Source organism: Atheta coriaria, unplaced genomic scaffold (assembly GCF_025399875.1).
Source record: "Atheta coriaria isolate IRGN ID8LTWV9N9 unplaced genomic scaffold, Caltech_Dcor_3.1 hic_scaffold_6_pilon, whole genome shotgun sequence".
Classification (NCBI taxonomy): domain Eukaryota; kingdom Metazoa; phylum Arthropoda; class Insecta; order Coleoptera; family Staphylinidae; genus Dalotia; species Dalotia coriaria.
Genome location: NW_027045448.1, coordinates 6,454,070 through 6,469,649, shown reverse-complemented (window position 1 = coordinate 6,469,649; position 15,580 = coordinate 6,454,070). Strand labels below are relative to the sequence as shown.

Genomic DNA, 15,580 nt, shown 5'->3' with positions numbered 1-15,580 from the left:
CAAAAACAGGGCAAATATATTATCTATCATTCACTTTTGACATATACATAACCTTAAACTTTACTTTTGACAGTTCTGTCAACAACAGGAGAAAATTTAAAGAAAAAATAACTTTTAAGCATAAAAAGTGTCATTAATGATGAATTCTTCACGGAAAATTTTGTAAAAAGTGTTTAAAAGTATCATTTTACGCACTTAGTGAACAATTTAGTAATATATTGATTTATTTTGAAAATTTTTATTTTTTGATCTCAAGTTTAGCTTTAAATTTATGGCCTAGACATTAAAATGCTCATATTTTACTTTAATAATGATTTTATCGATAAAATATTACCAAAACCTAATAAATTTGTATTATACCAGTAAGGATAACCTAATAAACTTGAGTAAAACCCTGTAATTACGTAATAACCGTGCAACAAGTGCTTAAGTTTTATCTCCGCGTCCCATCTCAATCTATTAACGCTGCAGAAGTACATAAAACAATCAAATGCATACAGTATGTCCATATGCTCACCTGTAAAATCCCGTATTTGTACTCAATGTCCAAAAAGTTGTACTCCCTCGCGTGGGTAGGTCGCGGTGACGGAGGCGGCGCCTGCGACGCCCCGGAGGCAAACTACCCCATGATTTGAGCTCATTTCTTGATGATGCGCCAGCACATTTGCCAAACTGGCATACACGGGCTCCGTCGCAAACGCTAACGTCTCCGGGCATTCCTCGATCGGATGCAGGACGTGCAGGATTTTCGGGTGGCGAAAGCGCTCCAATTGTCGCACGGACGAGCGGAGGATTTCCGTGACTGTTTCCTTGCGTTTTGGTTTATGCAGTTTCTCTGCGCAGCGCTTTTCGAAGAGAAACACTGAACATTCCTGCAACATGATGAAAATCACATTTTTTATTGAAGATTAAAACGACACGCATTAAATATAGAGGAAATTTGTTGCGTGTTACACGTTGTGGAAGGGTGTGAGTAAACGGTGGAAGCGGAGGCGCTTAATACACATACTAAACTGGGCAATTTATCAGCCATTATCGGTTTTTATATTTACTCCTTTTTTCATCCAACGCGCTGGTGGATTTATATGGGAAAGTCATGTTAACGTGCGTCTGATGTATAAAAACAAGTTGTTAAAAGAATATCGAAGAATATTTCTATACTTTAATGAAAAGACTGCAAATTATAGAGCATACGTGTCAATAAATATTTGATGTCTTTACATAACTCGAATGACAGCTTCATTTTGTGGTTATGTCATATTTTATGTGACTTGGTGTCTAATAAACACATTAATTTACTTTTTTTAACTTTTTGTGCTTCTAAAGCTTCGATATATTGTGTAAATGTTGTAGAAATTGTTTTATTAGCAAAAGACTGTCTAAAAACAACATAATTTTAGGTTATAAAAGCATTCGTCTGTTTCTATAGATCATATAAAGCCAATGATCGTGTATTTTTGAGTATTTAGTGCGCCATCTAGCGTAGCATACCCAAAAAGTAAATATTAACATAAAATTACTTTCTTTGTATTTAAACGAAAAAAGAACTAATATTAGAAGTTTTTTATCATCTACAATTGACATATAGGTAGTATACATAATAAATTTATGAAAGTTTCACCAGCCACGTAGTTAATCTACAGAGCAAATTTATTTTCATCATGCGCGGCGAAAACTTTTCCACGCGCTCGCCTCGCTCATAATCTAATTATCTAACAAAAATGGGCGCAGAGTGAAATTAATTATATCCGTTTGCACACGTTCAGATTAAATAAAACCTCTTTTTTATATAAATTGCAATTGAAATAACCTTCAAATCAAAATTTCTCAACTTGTGTTTAACAGATGGCAGCACACAGATAACTTGCTACCGGGTTGAAAATTACAGCAATTTCGCGGAATGTCTAAACGAGTAATTGCATAGTGTCTGCTGTGTAATTCTGAGTTAAGCACAGTAAGTTTCGAGCTCATAGTTGGGTTGGAAGTGAGAGATATGCCGTGGTGCGGTTTGGGTTGACGCCCTTTGGCTCAAGACGAAACGCTTCTAACTTAATTTCCAGCGCCACGGTCGGTGTAAGTTGTAATCCGGAATTAAATTACATTTTCCGGCATGACTAAGTAATTGTTTCAGTGCAAACAATATTATAATTATTTATCATCAATTCCGTTCGTGGTGTGTAATATATATGGAGAGATATATAAACAAATTGCTATCCAGTTACATTTTAATGAGAAAACCGTATCATAACTTTTAATGCGGATTAAATTTATTCACTTGGTTTCACTTGCGTTTTGGTTTCAATTTTGATACATATCGTCAACTGAATATTATTTATAAATATACAATATGTACGTGCTGGAAATTTAAATAGGGGAGATATATGATCTGTCATTTGGTTATGACAGTTACATAACCTTTAAATTTACTTTTGACAGTTTTGTCAACAGCAGGCGAAAATTTAAAGAAAAAACAACTTTTGGCATTAAAATGACATTATTGATGTTTACTTCCCCGAAAATGATGTAAAAAGTGTTCAAAAGTATCATTTTACGCACTTGGTGTAAAATTTAACAATTTTATTAAGTTCTTTTGTAAATTTACTCTTTAAATTCCTGCTTTTGATGCCTGTTAACCACACTGTATGTAAAAAAGTGTATCAAATTAGAAATTTCATCCTTATTCAGAATGAAAGTCAGGAATCTCATCATTTTTCGACGGCGTGTTTGGCGCACAATGAAATTCGATTCGATTCGCAGAGCACGCATAATTCCTCGGCCTAATTCCACCTCATGCTCCTCACCAGCCATCTCCAAAGCCATGGAACAGGATTGCTCCGAGTCCTTTCTTACCTCACAGCGGCTGCCGTCGATTGACAATACTTTGAATGAACTTTTGAACTTTCATCGCGCATTGTGCGCGCAACTTCATTTGTAACAAACACGCTGATACCTGGCGCGTTTAGCTGACGTTCCGACATTTATTACGAGCGAAATTCCGCGAATTGTTGAATACCGAATGAGCTCCGAATGAAACTTGTTGACCTGGACTTGATTCATGATTTCCGCAAACGCGACTGCATACAAATTATGCACATTGACATATTTTTCATGCAGGAAGGTACATCAAATTAAGGATACACCTGTATATATCGAGGCACAAAATCGAAGGACGTAAGATTAAGCACCAATTTAATAGAAGCATCGGAAATGGCAATGGCGTTGAGTGCGGGAAATGTGGGTAAAATTGAACGTAAACACGTGGGCGAGGAAATATAGGTTGAAGTAGGTCGCGCCGGATGTGCGGAAACATGCGAACGGTGATTATCGAACGATAACAAACCGCACCCAGTAAGATTCAATCCTATTAGACTCGGGGCTCTTCAAAGCCCATTCGATACAAATCCATAATCATTCGGATGGAAGACCCAGCAACTAAATTATGTTAATTATTGCATCAAACTACAAATTGCGCTGTTGCCAAATAAAATCTTAACATAACCTTATTTACAATGTCATCCTGATCCACATGATGACATGTTTGGAGATTAATATCAAGCTGTAATCACGCGATAGCATCGCTGTTAATGACGCCACTAACGTCCGGTTTGACCACATTGCTGAAACCAGTGCAGGCTGCGACCTCGCCACGTGTCTAATCAACCAAAGGCAACATAACCCCCAACACCTTTCATCATCATCCACCGCCAGCGCCATAAACCAGTTGCTTCGGCTGTGTGTCCCCGCGAGGTGCAAATCGTTATCTTAATTAATAACTTGACGCTTGACAATACAATATTGTGTTTGCATTTTGCATTATATTGTACGATTCAATTTCCTCCTACGCCTTCGCTGAGAGTTGGAGAGAGGAGGCGGCAACGCGGCAACAGGCAGTTGACGCACGTAATTAATTGCATGCTGCACATACTGCATGCAAATATTGCACGTCGAGATGAAAGTGAGTGTACTCTGAGAGCGTCGCGACGCTCGATATTGCATTAATTGTGCGCACGAAACAATTAACCAACGTCAAACTAATTAAATCTGTGTGGATGGAAATAAACACAGATAAAGTTTTGTGTTTGGGTGAATGAAAAATTGGTTGCCTATGGTATAGTAGGTATATGCTATGCATTTTATTTTATGCAATTGCAATAAGATGGCGTTAGTTGTTTCACTTTTTGACAGTGAAAATAAATGTTTTCTTTTATGGTGTAATTTTAAAACTGAAAGTAAGTAATAAAACGTGTAATTTCCTCTCTGCACTTTATGAAATTTGCCTGCCACATTTTGATGTTATTATCATTCACCCACGATTTCGCACCGGCGCTCATATTTTACGCCCCCGCACAACACCGAAAATAGATGCGGCGTTATTTTCGTCGCCGCACGTGTCGCATGCAAATTTCCGGTGCTTTGTTTACGTTTTGCGTGGAAGCAAGCAAATATCGTGACGTGAGTGAATTTAAAACCTTAGCTTCTATATACGGAAAAAAATTGCAACGTTTTGCAGCGTCTTTTGCGCGGATGTAAGATATCTTTGCAGTAAATAATAAGCCCGGGAAACTCATTTTCTTTCGGCACGGTTACGACTTTTGTTCAAACACACCTGCTGCTCGCAGGACGCGCAGGACTTAACAAAGGCACGAAGCGCTATTTTATCTTGCGCCCGAGAATTAAACTGACTGCAACCGAAACGGAAACGCTGCTTGCGACGACGGCGGGTTTTCAAACTTCCCGACACGTAAGTGCCGGAAAGAGGTGCAAACTTTCGCTTTCCGGTTAGCAGCTTAAATCCCTTTTTATTTTAAGTGTGTAAGTTACCAGCGAAAAGTTTAAAATTAATTAAATTTATGTAAGGTTTAGGGCGCATGCGCTGCTTACCTTTCCGTCACTTTTCCGGTAAGCGTCATGAATACGCCAGACAAGTTCCGGTCCGGCACTGGCGATCTGCTTGCCGATTTCGAAGAATTGTCCGATCGGATTCGTCTCGAGCGGGCTCTGCGCGCCGCTTCCGCTCTTGAATTTCGAGAACATCGTTGATGCAGGCATCGATCTTCTCCGGTTCACATTCAAGCCTCACTACACACCACCAGTGTCACTGTAACAAGAAAATACATAACACGATAAAATATTTCTTATGGATACATCAATTTTTCTAATTTAATTTTAAACGGTTGTTTAATAAATAATTACAGGTGAGTTTAAAAGTTGAAGTGTACAGGAGTGGATTTGAATTATGCATTGTCAGTTAGCATGTTGATGCAATCGATATAATGCATCTTTCGATAATGAGGCTTAATGACAGCCATTGTGCGTCAGCTGAGCTCTGGGACATAATTCGTTGTGAATTATAAACTGCCGATTGATTGATTCGAACGACACCGTTGCGTCGCGCTGAAATTGTTTACGGCTCGCTTGAGGGTGATTTTGAGGGATGATTGTTATTGACGCATTGCGTTTCGATATCCGCACATAAATAACGAATTATTTGTTATTCTCCGTTTGGAACATGCTTTAATTCTAACAAAATCAATCAAATCAAATAATTAAATGAACGAAAAAAGTTGAGTGAATAAAAATCACTGCTTTTAAAAGAAAAAAATCACAAAAAGTTAAATTTAAAATAAACTGTGTTTTTAACGCTGGATAAAATAAATTACCAAAAAAAAAATGATGTGTGGTAGAGGATTTAACTTCTGTTTGGTAAAAAAATTCCACATTTTTAACGTTTTTACTCAATTTCCACCAAAAAAATAAAATTTCTCTAACTTTTCTTGCACAACAAAAGATCACGTACATTTATAGACAAAATATATATCAATTAAGAAGCAAAAGTGTCGACGCGTCGGACATAATTTAATTACTCATTGTTTTCGATTCGATTAACCTTTCCGTCGGCGCGGAACTCACAGTTGGGTGCGCTGAAGGAAATCAATACGTTTATTATTGCTTCATTGGAACATCACGTTTGCAACACAAGTGTACACTTAGAGCACCGTCACACTCACACGAGGCAATTAATTTTCTTACGGTTAATTGCAACCGTCAACAGTTAATCGATACGCCGCGTTCTGGCGGTTCAAATCAAACGCTAGCAAACACGCATGCGGATAAAAAGATGCAGTTTATCTGCAATTTTATTCGCACAATACATAAATATTGCTGATGGATTTCAATTTGCGATTTAATCCGCGCGCGCAGGTGGATTATTGCTGGTTACCATGGTGCAAACTCGTGCGCGCACGGAAACGTTGTTATCATTTCGGCATTCGTACAATTTTATTTACAATATAAATCCAGCGCAACCCCTTGAAGCGCTATCAGAGCGTGAAACTTCAGAGAGCTGCGGGTGGGGCAAAATTAACTTAATAAATCGAAAACACGCAAAGTTTATTATTCGAAAATTGGATTGCGCAAACTTGTACGAAATTTTAATGTCGCTTTTATAGGAATTCCATGAATGTGACGTCAATATGATACAAATTCTAATATTTTGTTGCTAAATATGCAGTTTATAGAAATTTGTTAGCAAAATCAATAATAAACAAAATATCAAATTTATTTTATCTTGGTTTTTGATATTTTGACTTTAAAATATAAAAAAGATAAAATTTAGAAGCAAAAACGCAAAAAAATTTTTTTTTACAAAAATTATTTGTTAATATTGAATAAAATTGGTTTTGAGGTTAGAAAACACCACTTTTAGTAAAAATACAACATGTCTTCCTTGATAAATAACGATTTTATTAAACCAAAACACATTTATATTATTTGACGAAAATCTTCCTTCGATTTTTGCCTTTTTTTCGTATAGATTCATGAAAGCTTTCCGATCGTCCTGAAAGCACAGGGAATGCAGGTCACATCCATTTTTCTTTTCAGCTGGCATTCAGTCGCGCGACCAAACATTTTGCAAAATGTATTTACATCACTGTGTTGCCACATCTCTGAGTACTTACGTTGATACCCACTGCATTGCGTATATTTCCCCACTGACTGACTGACTGACTGACTGACTGACCACTTCGTATATATCGAGGAATATTTCCGAACTTTTTACTCCTTTTTGCGTTTGTATATTTATGTATGTATATTCGAGTTGTGCAGAAGCCGAAGTGAAGGAAAAAGGTAACAAACGCAAGCACACGCTGAGCTTTGATGGCTCCCTCGGTGTTTTGCGTAAGGGATTGAAAGTGCGGACGCGCCGGACGGAAATACGAATATCGTACGCGTGGGCGCACGTTTTCCACTGCAAACACAATATCTTTCGGCCATCTTTGCCACGTGGCGATCATATAAATGCGATGGCACGTTTTTTATTCATGCGGAAACACGTGAATCAATTTATTTCATAAAAATAAACGCTGTGTTAAAAGTCAAACATAGAAAAATAAATTTTATCCACACAAAAATTGCCCACAGTGTATTTTTAAAGTTGTCATGTAATATTCATGCTGTTACACGTCCAAACTTTATATTTACGTATACTAAGTAAACAACAGCAACTTCATACATTTTTAAAACCTTTGCCCAATTATTATTTGCGCCACAAGTGGCCGAGTAAAATACACCGTCTAATATTTATAACATAATCGACTAGGAAACGTGTTGTTCCTTCCTCTGCAGGAACCTAGGACCGCAAACATAAAATGTGTTTGCACAAAACGCAGCGGTGGTGGCGGTAAAGTTATCGCATGTTGCGAGGGATCACGATACACGAGACCCGCACTCGCGCCGCCGCCACTTCACCGCCCCACCTGTGCTATATTTACGTTTCTAGAGTCCATCTGGAGTTGTAACTACGATAATTCTACATAACTACATATTTAACATTCAAACTTAAATAATTACCAGCATGATGATGATGAATATTAAATTGTGTCGTCACAGCTACCTTCGTTTCATTCCACATCTGTGTGATGTGTATTTATACATTCCTGTAATACAATGAAGGATGTGGTGATGGCGGTCGAGAAGTTTAACGCGAACAAGACGCAACTGGATGGGGTTTACATTGAAAGTTACAATCGCAGGACTGCGGCTGTAAATTCCTTCGCTGTGTGACATGAACGAAAGCGAGGAGAATTGAAGATAATACAAATGTTTCCGTGAGGTTTCCCAACGCGCACGGTTGTCACATTTCATTGTTAATTTGGCAACGTTGCAATTTATCTTGTGGCAGAAAAATGTTAGGTTAGGTTATGTGATTGATGGGCGTGTTTGAGGTTAATAAGATTTTGAAGTTTTTTGCCCAATTTTTTTAGTTAAAATTGAAAAAAATGGTTTTGAGGTTAAGAATTCTTGTTAATTTGGCAACGTTGCAATTTGTCGTCTGTCCAAAAAAAAGTTAGGTTGGGTTAGGATAGGGGATTGATGGGCGTGTTTGAGGTTAATGAGATTTTGAAGTTCAACATCACAACATAACATCACAATGTTAAAAAATGTTTTTTGTTAAAAAATATTTGATAAAGTTGAAAAATATGGTTTTGAGGTTAAGAATCAGCACTTTTAGCAAAAATACAACTTGTCATTCTTGTTAATTTGGCAACGTTGTAATTTATCCTGCGTCAAAAAAGTGAGGTTAGGTTAGGTGATTGATAAGCGTGTTTGATGTTAATAAGATTTTAAAGTTTTTTGTCAAAAATTTTCAGTTAAAATTAAAAAAAATGATTTTGAGTTTAAGAATCACAACTTTTTGCAAAAATACAATTAATATTTCTTGAAAATTTGGCAACGTTGCAATTTATCTTCTGTCATAAAACTTTAGGTTATGTTAGGTTAGGTGATTGAGGTTAATGAGATTTTGAAGTTTAACTTAACTGTCAAGTGCATTCGTGGTCAGTAACATTCATATTGTGACGTTGTGAAGTTGTGATAGAATTTACAGCGCACAAAGAGCGAAAAAAAAAACGAGAAATGAAAGGAAATAGAAACTGGAAAACCGAAAGTGGTGTATGAGTTAGTTGTCGGTCGCCAACTTTGCACTATGCGATTCATTGGGAAAGCTCCGCACGAAAGCTTTGGAGCTTTGGGAAATGCAAATGCTTTGCTGTCCGAACAAATTTCGTTTACATTGCGCGCAGTTGCAACTTGTTTACATCATATTTCTACCTTCATATTTATATTCGGTTTTAGTTGAATTCTAATTAGTTTTAGTTAGCTACATTTACTTTTTGAATGAACTAATTAAAATTATTAAAAATAAATACAAATAATAATAAACTTATTCGAAGTGAAAATAATGTGAGGTTATAAATTTCAATCAAATTCGTATGCACATAACCTATATTTACATGAGTGAATAAACAAAAATAGAAGGCGAATATGAAACACTGACGACACTAAATCGAAGTTACGCGCGTGAAGCATTTTGTTGCCGCTCATTCGTCATTTTGTTTCACTCGTCTCGCCTTTCGTTCCCCACATTATTTCGCTTCTTTCTTTTCCTTTTTATATGCGGTACGTGTGATGTGCGTTATCGTGTTACGGCACTTTCGCTCGAGCCCATCATGAGCGCGCGCGCGCACCAGCGCATTCGATCCGTCCTTTTTTCGTTCTTCCAGGTCCTTTTTTCTTGCGCGTAACGCGCTCACCTTTCTTCGGTTGTGAGCGCATAGTTTTGCGTCGACCGCGTATAGTAGAATCAATAGCTGAGTCATTCTTTGCTCATTTCCTTCGTGGGAGAATTCAATTACTTTATGTGCTTTATTTATCTGTCATGGAATAAATAGAAATAAAAATAAAAAGGATAAAATAGGTAACACAAGGGAACTAGTAGCGTATAAATAAAAATTGAGTGGGTATAGTAGGTATATGGGTGTCGGTTTAATTTGGCAATGTTTTTGTTGATTTGAAATTAAAGCAATCAGTTTTATTACTTTTTTACTGAGCCACCTGATCGGGAAAAAACTCTCGCTTGAAAAACTTTAATACTTTTTAAAACTTTGTTTTGAGGACTTAAATTTTTTATAGATTGCGATTTTCACACGTAATTCAAATACCTACATTTTTCCAGTAAGAAATTTGACCTTGTTATTTGATCGAAAATAATTTTATAAAATTGTTTTGACCTGTTTTTCAACCTAAATTAATTTTTTATATAAAATGGCTTTTTGTTGGTCATTTTGGGGCACTTCCGGTTTGATAAGAAGGCTACAACAGAACGCATTCTGTAAGAAAATTTCTTAGCTATTATATGTCTATTAGGGGATCTAAATTACATTATTATCATAATAGATATAGGGTGTTTTCCACGCCAAAGCAAGAAAAATTAACGAAAATTGTTATTTTTGGACACTTTCTCCTGGTTTAAAGAGCTAAAACAATACAAAGATCATAAAGGGATTCCATAACTACCATATTATAATGAGGGATCCTAAATTACTCTATTGGAAATAAAGCTGTAGAACATTTACCACATAAATTCTCAAAATATCAAAAAAATAACAAAATAGACAGTATTGATGGACAAAAAGACTTTGTGAGGCTTTTGTAGACAAAATAACTCTAAGTCCAATTCACTAGACTTAATACTCTTTATGTAACATTAGTTCCATTTACTAAAAATTTTTGCCGTTCATTTATCTATTTCCGTTTGCAGAATTCAGTTTTGATTTCGCACACTAACAAAGATAATCCAATGTGAAAGTCAAAGTATACTTGTGTCTCTAAGTGGAAATTGTGCAAGTCCCAGTACTTGCAATGGCAATATCTCAGTATCTGTACTTGAAAGACAACAAAGCATCCAATCACAGCCGAGTTTCCATGAACCGCATTGCAAATGCAGAGCAAACACAGCCAACTAAAGACGACAAACCCAACAAACCCTGGAAACTACAATACTCGACTCGTCTCGATAGCATCGCTTAGCATTGAGCAGCTGGATAGTTTTACAGTTTATAGTTGAACACACTTTCCACTTTACTCGTACATATTGTGTCGCTCGAAAACTATTAACCATTCTCAAGTCGTAAGCTTGATCGGCTTCTTAAGCGCACGTTTCTCCTTGCAGGCGATTAGACTGCCATCAATTGTTGTTTTGTATTTAGTTTAGTGATTAGTTTAGAGGTGGTTTCCAGTATTGGTATTCAAAGAGATGCGAGCATGCGCAATGTGCTCATTGTGTTAGTATTGAGTATATATTGCGTTTGCGGGGGCGCGTTCGCATTTGCATCGGCATGCGGTCGCTGCACGTCTTTGCCAGCTGAGGGAAACGGTGGTGACAAGCGAATTGAGAAATGTGAGCAGCAGGGGCGCAGCACGCTCGTATGAATTAAACATTGTGTGCGTTGAGGCACCAGGAACGCCTTCACCATTCATTACTTTTACGTAATAACGCATATCTTAACATTTTAACACCTAAACAATGATTTATTGGTGGTAAAGTACTAAAATTTTATATTTTTTAAGTGCAACGTGGTTAAAAATGATTATTTTGATGTATTTATAGAAATAAAGGACAAAAATAACATTTTTAGGTAAAAATACGCAAATTTCAAGATATTTTTATATCTCCTAGAATTAAAATAATTATTAAATGAATATTCTTCCATTTATGATCAATTCCTGCTAAACTATATTCATAAATTTCATTTGGAATTAATATAAATGTAATGGAAAGCCTGAAACTAATTGAATTCATTTTTCATTGAATTTTATTTTTATTCGCGCAATCGTTTCCAATAATATCCATGTGTAACAAATTCCTTATCGTCGATGAGAATTCTTTCATCTTTTTCATCGAAGACAAACTTTCCGAGCGCGCGCGCCCGCCTGAATGTAAATAATTAATGATTGTCGCGCGTGCTTCGACATCTTCTCAGCGGAATGCCACCTCGGCGCCTTCCGTTCGCCTGCTAAATATTTGAGCAATTTGAAGGCGTTCGATGCGTTTGTCGCTCGTAAAACGCGCCGCCGGAAACACTAAATTACATCACTCGAAAACGATCCCCCGTCTCAACGCTTACGCCCATCGGGTGTCGTTTGATTACCGACGCGCAAGAAAACGCGCGCCAATTTCTTTGCGCTTGAATCGCGCTGATGCAAAATGAATTTAGATCGTGTCAGATAATTGCTGCAATTAGACTGCTCTTCACGAAAACATTCAGATTATCCCTGTCTTGTATGTAATCTGTTATAATGATTAAAAAACTTTTTTTGATTGAATGAAGAATTTCGTGGAATAAAATTGCAATATTTGAGGAAAATTGAAAAGTTGAAGAAAGCGGATTAACACAAACATATAGGAAATATGTTTGATTGTGCATGTGTGTAGCGAGGGGCTTGTTTGATATTCAAAGAGACCCGCGAGTACCTTAAGTAAACGACAGTCTGAGCGCGGTGGTGACGAATGAAAGAAAGAGGGCACGAATTCAATTTCGATTTCGCGCATTTCGACAAACGTCAAATCGAAATGCAAACGTCGCATGTGGGAAATCAATCTTAGAACACACATGACTTTCAACTTTTATTACATTTTTTCATCTAAATATAAATCTAGTTTGAATTTTTTTCAAAATTTTTCATTTTTCAATTTCAACTACAGATTAATATAAAATATAAAATAAAAACACTAAAAAAGTTCGATCTTGACTCAAAAAATTATTTTAATTTAATTTTACTTGAACTGAAAGACAATTTTCGGCTAAAATTATTAAGTTAATTTTGATTTTAATAAAACCAAATGCATTAGGGGTAGAAAGTTACGAAAGAGATTTTCGAAGCTGATCCAAGAAGCACAAAGCAGAAACACGTTCCATGTTCGCACAGCACCAATGTTAAATAATGAAGCTGATTAACCGCGGCCAAGAATAAAGCGCGAAAGCTTTCGCCGGAGAGAGGAACAATGCCGCGGTGAAATTACGCACGGCGCGCGCGCTTCGCGTGCCTTCCTTCATAACTTCCGCGCGCGTTTCCTCGCACATCCTCCGCATTCCCGCATTCCGCTACAACTTCTCAGCATACATTCGTTCATAGGTACTACACTCGAATTTCATCGTTCGATATAAAACACATTCATCCCGGCAATTGTTGTGATTTTCGCGATTGTAATGGAGTTTTAATGGTTTCTGGAAATTTAATATTCGGTTTCGTTTTTGGGAGGGAAACCGAAAAGGGTTTCGGATGTTGCAATGCGCGCGGAATTCGATTAATGTCGGCGCGGATAAAATTACAACATTTACGAAATTATAGAATTATGCAGATTTCGGAACGGCGTGCACTGTGAGTTTTTGAATGTTCATGGAGCTTTGGAGCTTTCGAAACGCGCGGCGAGTTTTATTAATTGACGAGTTCGCGTGATGTGCGCGTTGATTGATCGTGGACGCGCGTCTGACGGACGCCGTTCAATTAAGCGTCGATTTATAATTGAACCGTTGCGAATTATTTATGCGTCGCCACATAATACGATAATAATTATTCAATTGAATTTATTTTTGTATATTATGATGATATTTATGTATTTTAAACCAGTTTATTCTTAAAATATTGCTTTTATCCTACGTAAATCCATAATTAATTTAATTTTTTTTTTAAATTTAACAATAGTAATAGGTTTATTTCTTATTTGCTTGCTTTATAACATTTTAATAATGCAAGATTTTCATTTAAGTAAATATTTACAAAAAATGCGATTAAATCGATTTTTTCATTATTTGTATGTAATATTTGTTTAAATTCTTAATTAAAAATACATACGTATCACCTGAAGAGTAAATTTTTAAATTTTTGACCTAAATATTGACCTAAATCTTGCGTGTTTTAATTTCATAATTTTTTTATTCATCAATTGCAAGCCAATATATTTATGGCCATAATAATATTTCTCTCGCTATTCAAAGACAACAATACGCAATACTATTATGATATTGAACAGCAAAACGTGTTTTTATTCTATATCGTAATAAAACACAATTTGCGTCAGAAATTAATAATGCCGTTATTAATTTTCTTTCAAGTTTTACAAATAACAATGTATTTATTTACTATTTTATTGTTTAGTATATTTTAATACTACATTGATTTTATTGCAATTTTATTGCTACGGGAATTTCTAAATTATATAAAAACTCATTAATTATTTTTAAACTCATGTACTCGTACTATGAGAGTTTATAATTTTAAATACTCGGATATTAAAATACCTCGAATAAAATTTGATACTTTAAATAATTCAGCAATATTAATTTTCATTTGAAAGTAATTTAATACAAAATTAAACTGTTTAAATTATGATTAATTATTTTGTGGATTTTGTAATCCTTATCAAATTTAGTGTCTATAAAACATTAATACAAAGTGTTTTCACGTGTCATCATTTTTTTTTTGAGGATTTTTAGCAGCGCATATCTTTTAAACTAAAAGCGGTAGCAAACTGCTGATTAATGATTATTATAGTTTGGAAAATTCTCCACAAAATCAGACAAAAAAATCATGAAAATTTTAGGTGTAAAGGTTCTAAAATTGTGGGCAAAAGTACTAAAAATTGCAAATAAATTTTGTACTATTTATATCAAAAGTTATTAGGTTTCACCTATTTTCCCAGCAAAAACAACACACAATTTTACTATCTATATCCAATAGTAACATTTAATGTAACATTTTTTGTACTCGACTGGTTCGGAAGGTGGTGCGTAATTATTCGAGATGAGTGCGTGCTCGTCGCATTAGCCTTTGTGTCTGCGCACATTACGCGACCGTTTTCCACTGAATTTAAATTTGCTTTGAGCCCATCGTATACCTACTACCGCGGCGGCCATTAGTGTAAATATTTTCGCACTTTGAGCAAACCCCTTGATCGCGATCACGAACGCGATAAAACATCCAAGTTATGGCCCGCCGACGCACATCTTCAAACTTGAAACAGTTCAATTAATTACTGCCAAGATACATCAACTTGATACACTGTGAGTGTGTCAGCCCTGCTATAATTAATTATTAGTTATAATTAATTTGTGCATGCGCTCACCTTTTAAAAGTCTTGCCGAGTTTGTTTGTTTCGCACTTTATATTCACACAAACACACCGAAAAGTTTTTTCCACGCACCAAAAACTTTGAATATTTTTTTAAATTTATTTTTAAATTATTTGTTTCAACTACTACGTTGTTTCGTCTGTAATTAAGTAAAGTGTAATTAAGCCCTACGAGTCGTGGATGTCGTGCGCGTCGCGCGATAGGTCACCTGTTGCAGAGGCATGTGGCTGCGGCGGCGGCGGCGTACTGCGAATGCGGTGGACGCCGAGCGACTCCCGGCCGGCCGCCGGGCGCGCGGAGGCGGCGTGCGCGAGCGAGACAGCGCCACCTGGTGCGCCTGCCACCGCCCGCACCGCCGCCCGCATTACCACCGCCGCCGCCGCTCTCACCTGGGCGACTATTTTTCTCCACTCCGCGCCAGCTCGCACTCTTACTTACTCTCTTTCATCGGCCTGAACACCCGCCAGCATGTACAACGCGCAAAAAAGCGTCCGTCTGTGCGACGCAACAAGTATACGCTCGCAGCGGCACGCAGCCGACGAATTGCGACGTCAATAACTTAAAAAGCAACAAGTTCGTATAACTGCGGCGGCGGCGGCGGGGTGCGCT

General features: G+C 36.7%; 1 protein-coding gene across 1 annotated transcript in view; it reads right to left on the bottom strand.

Annotated features, from left to right (window-relative positions):
* LOC135794283 (SCY1-like protein 2) overlaps nt 1-15,225 on the bottom strand; it is a 30,657-nt gene extending 15,432 nt beyond the window's left edge. The window contains 4 exon segments of the mRNA XM_065305497.1: nt 518-581; nt 583-872; nt 4,882-5,098; nt 14,966-15,225. Coding sequence (XP_065161569.1) covers nt 518-581; nt 583-872; nt 4,882-5,049 — 522 coding nt within the window. The 5' untranslated portion in view covers nt 5,050-5,098; nt 14,966-15,225.
* Between the last annotated feature and the right edge of the window lie 355 nt (nt 15,226-15,580).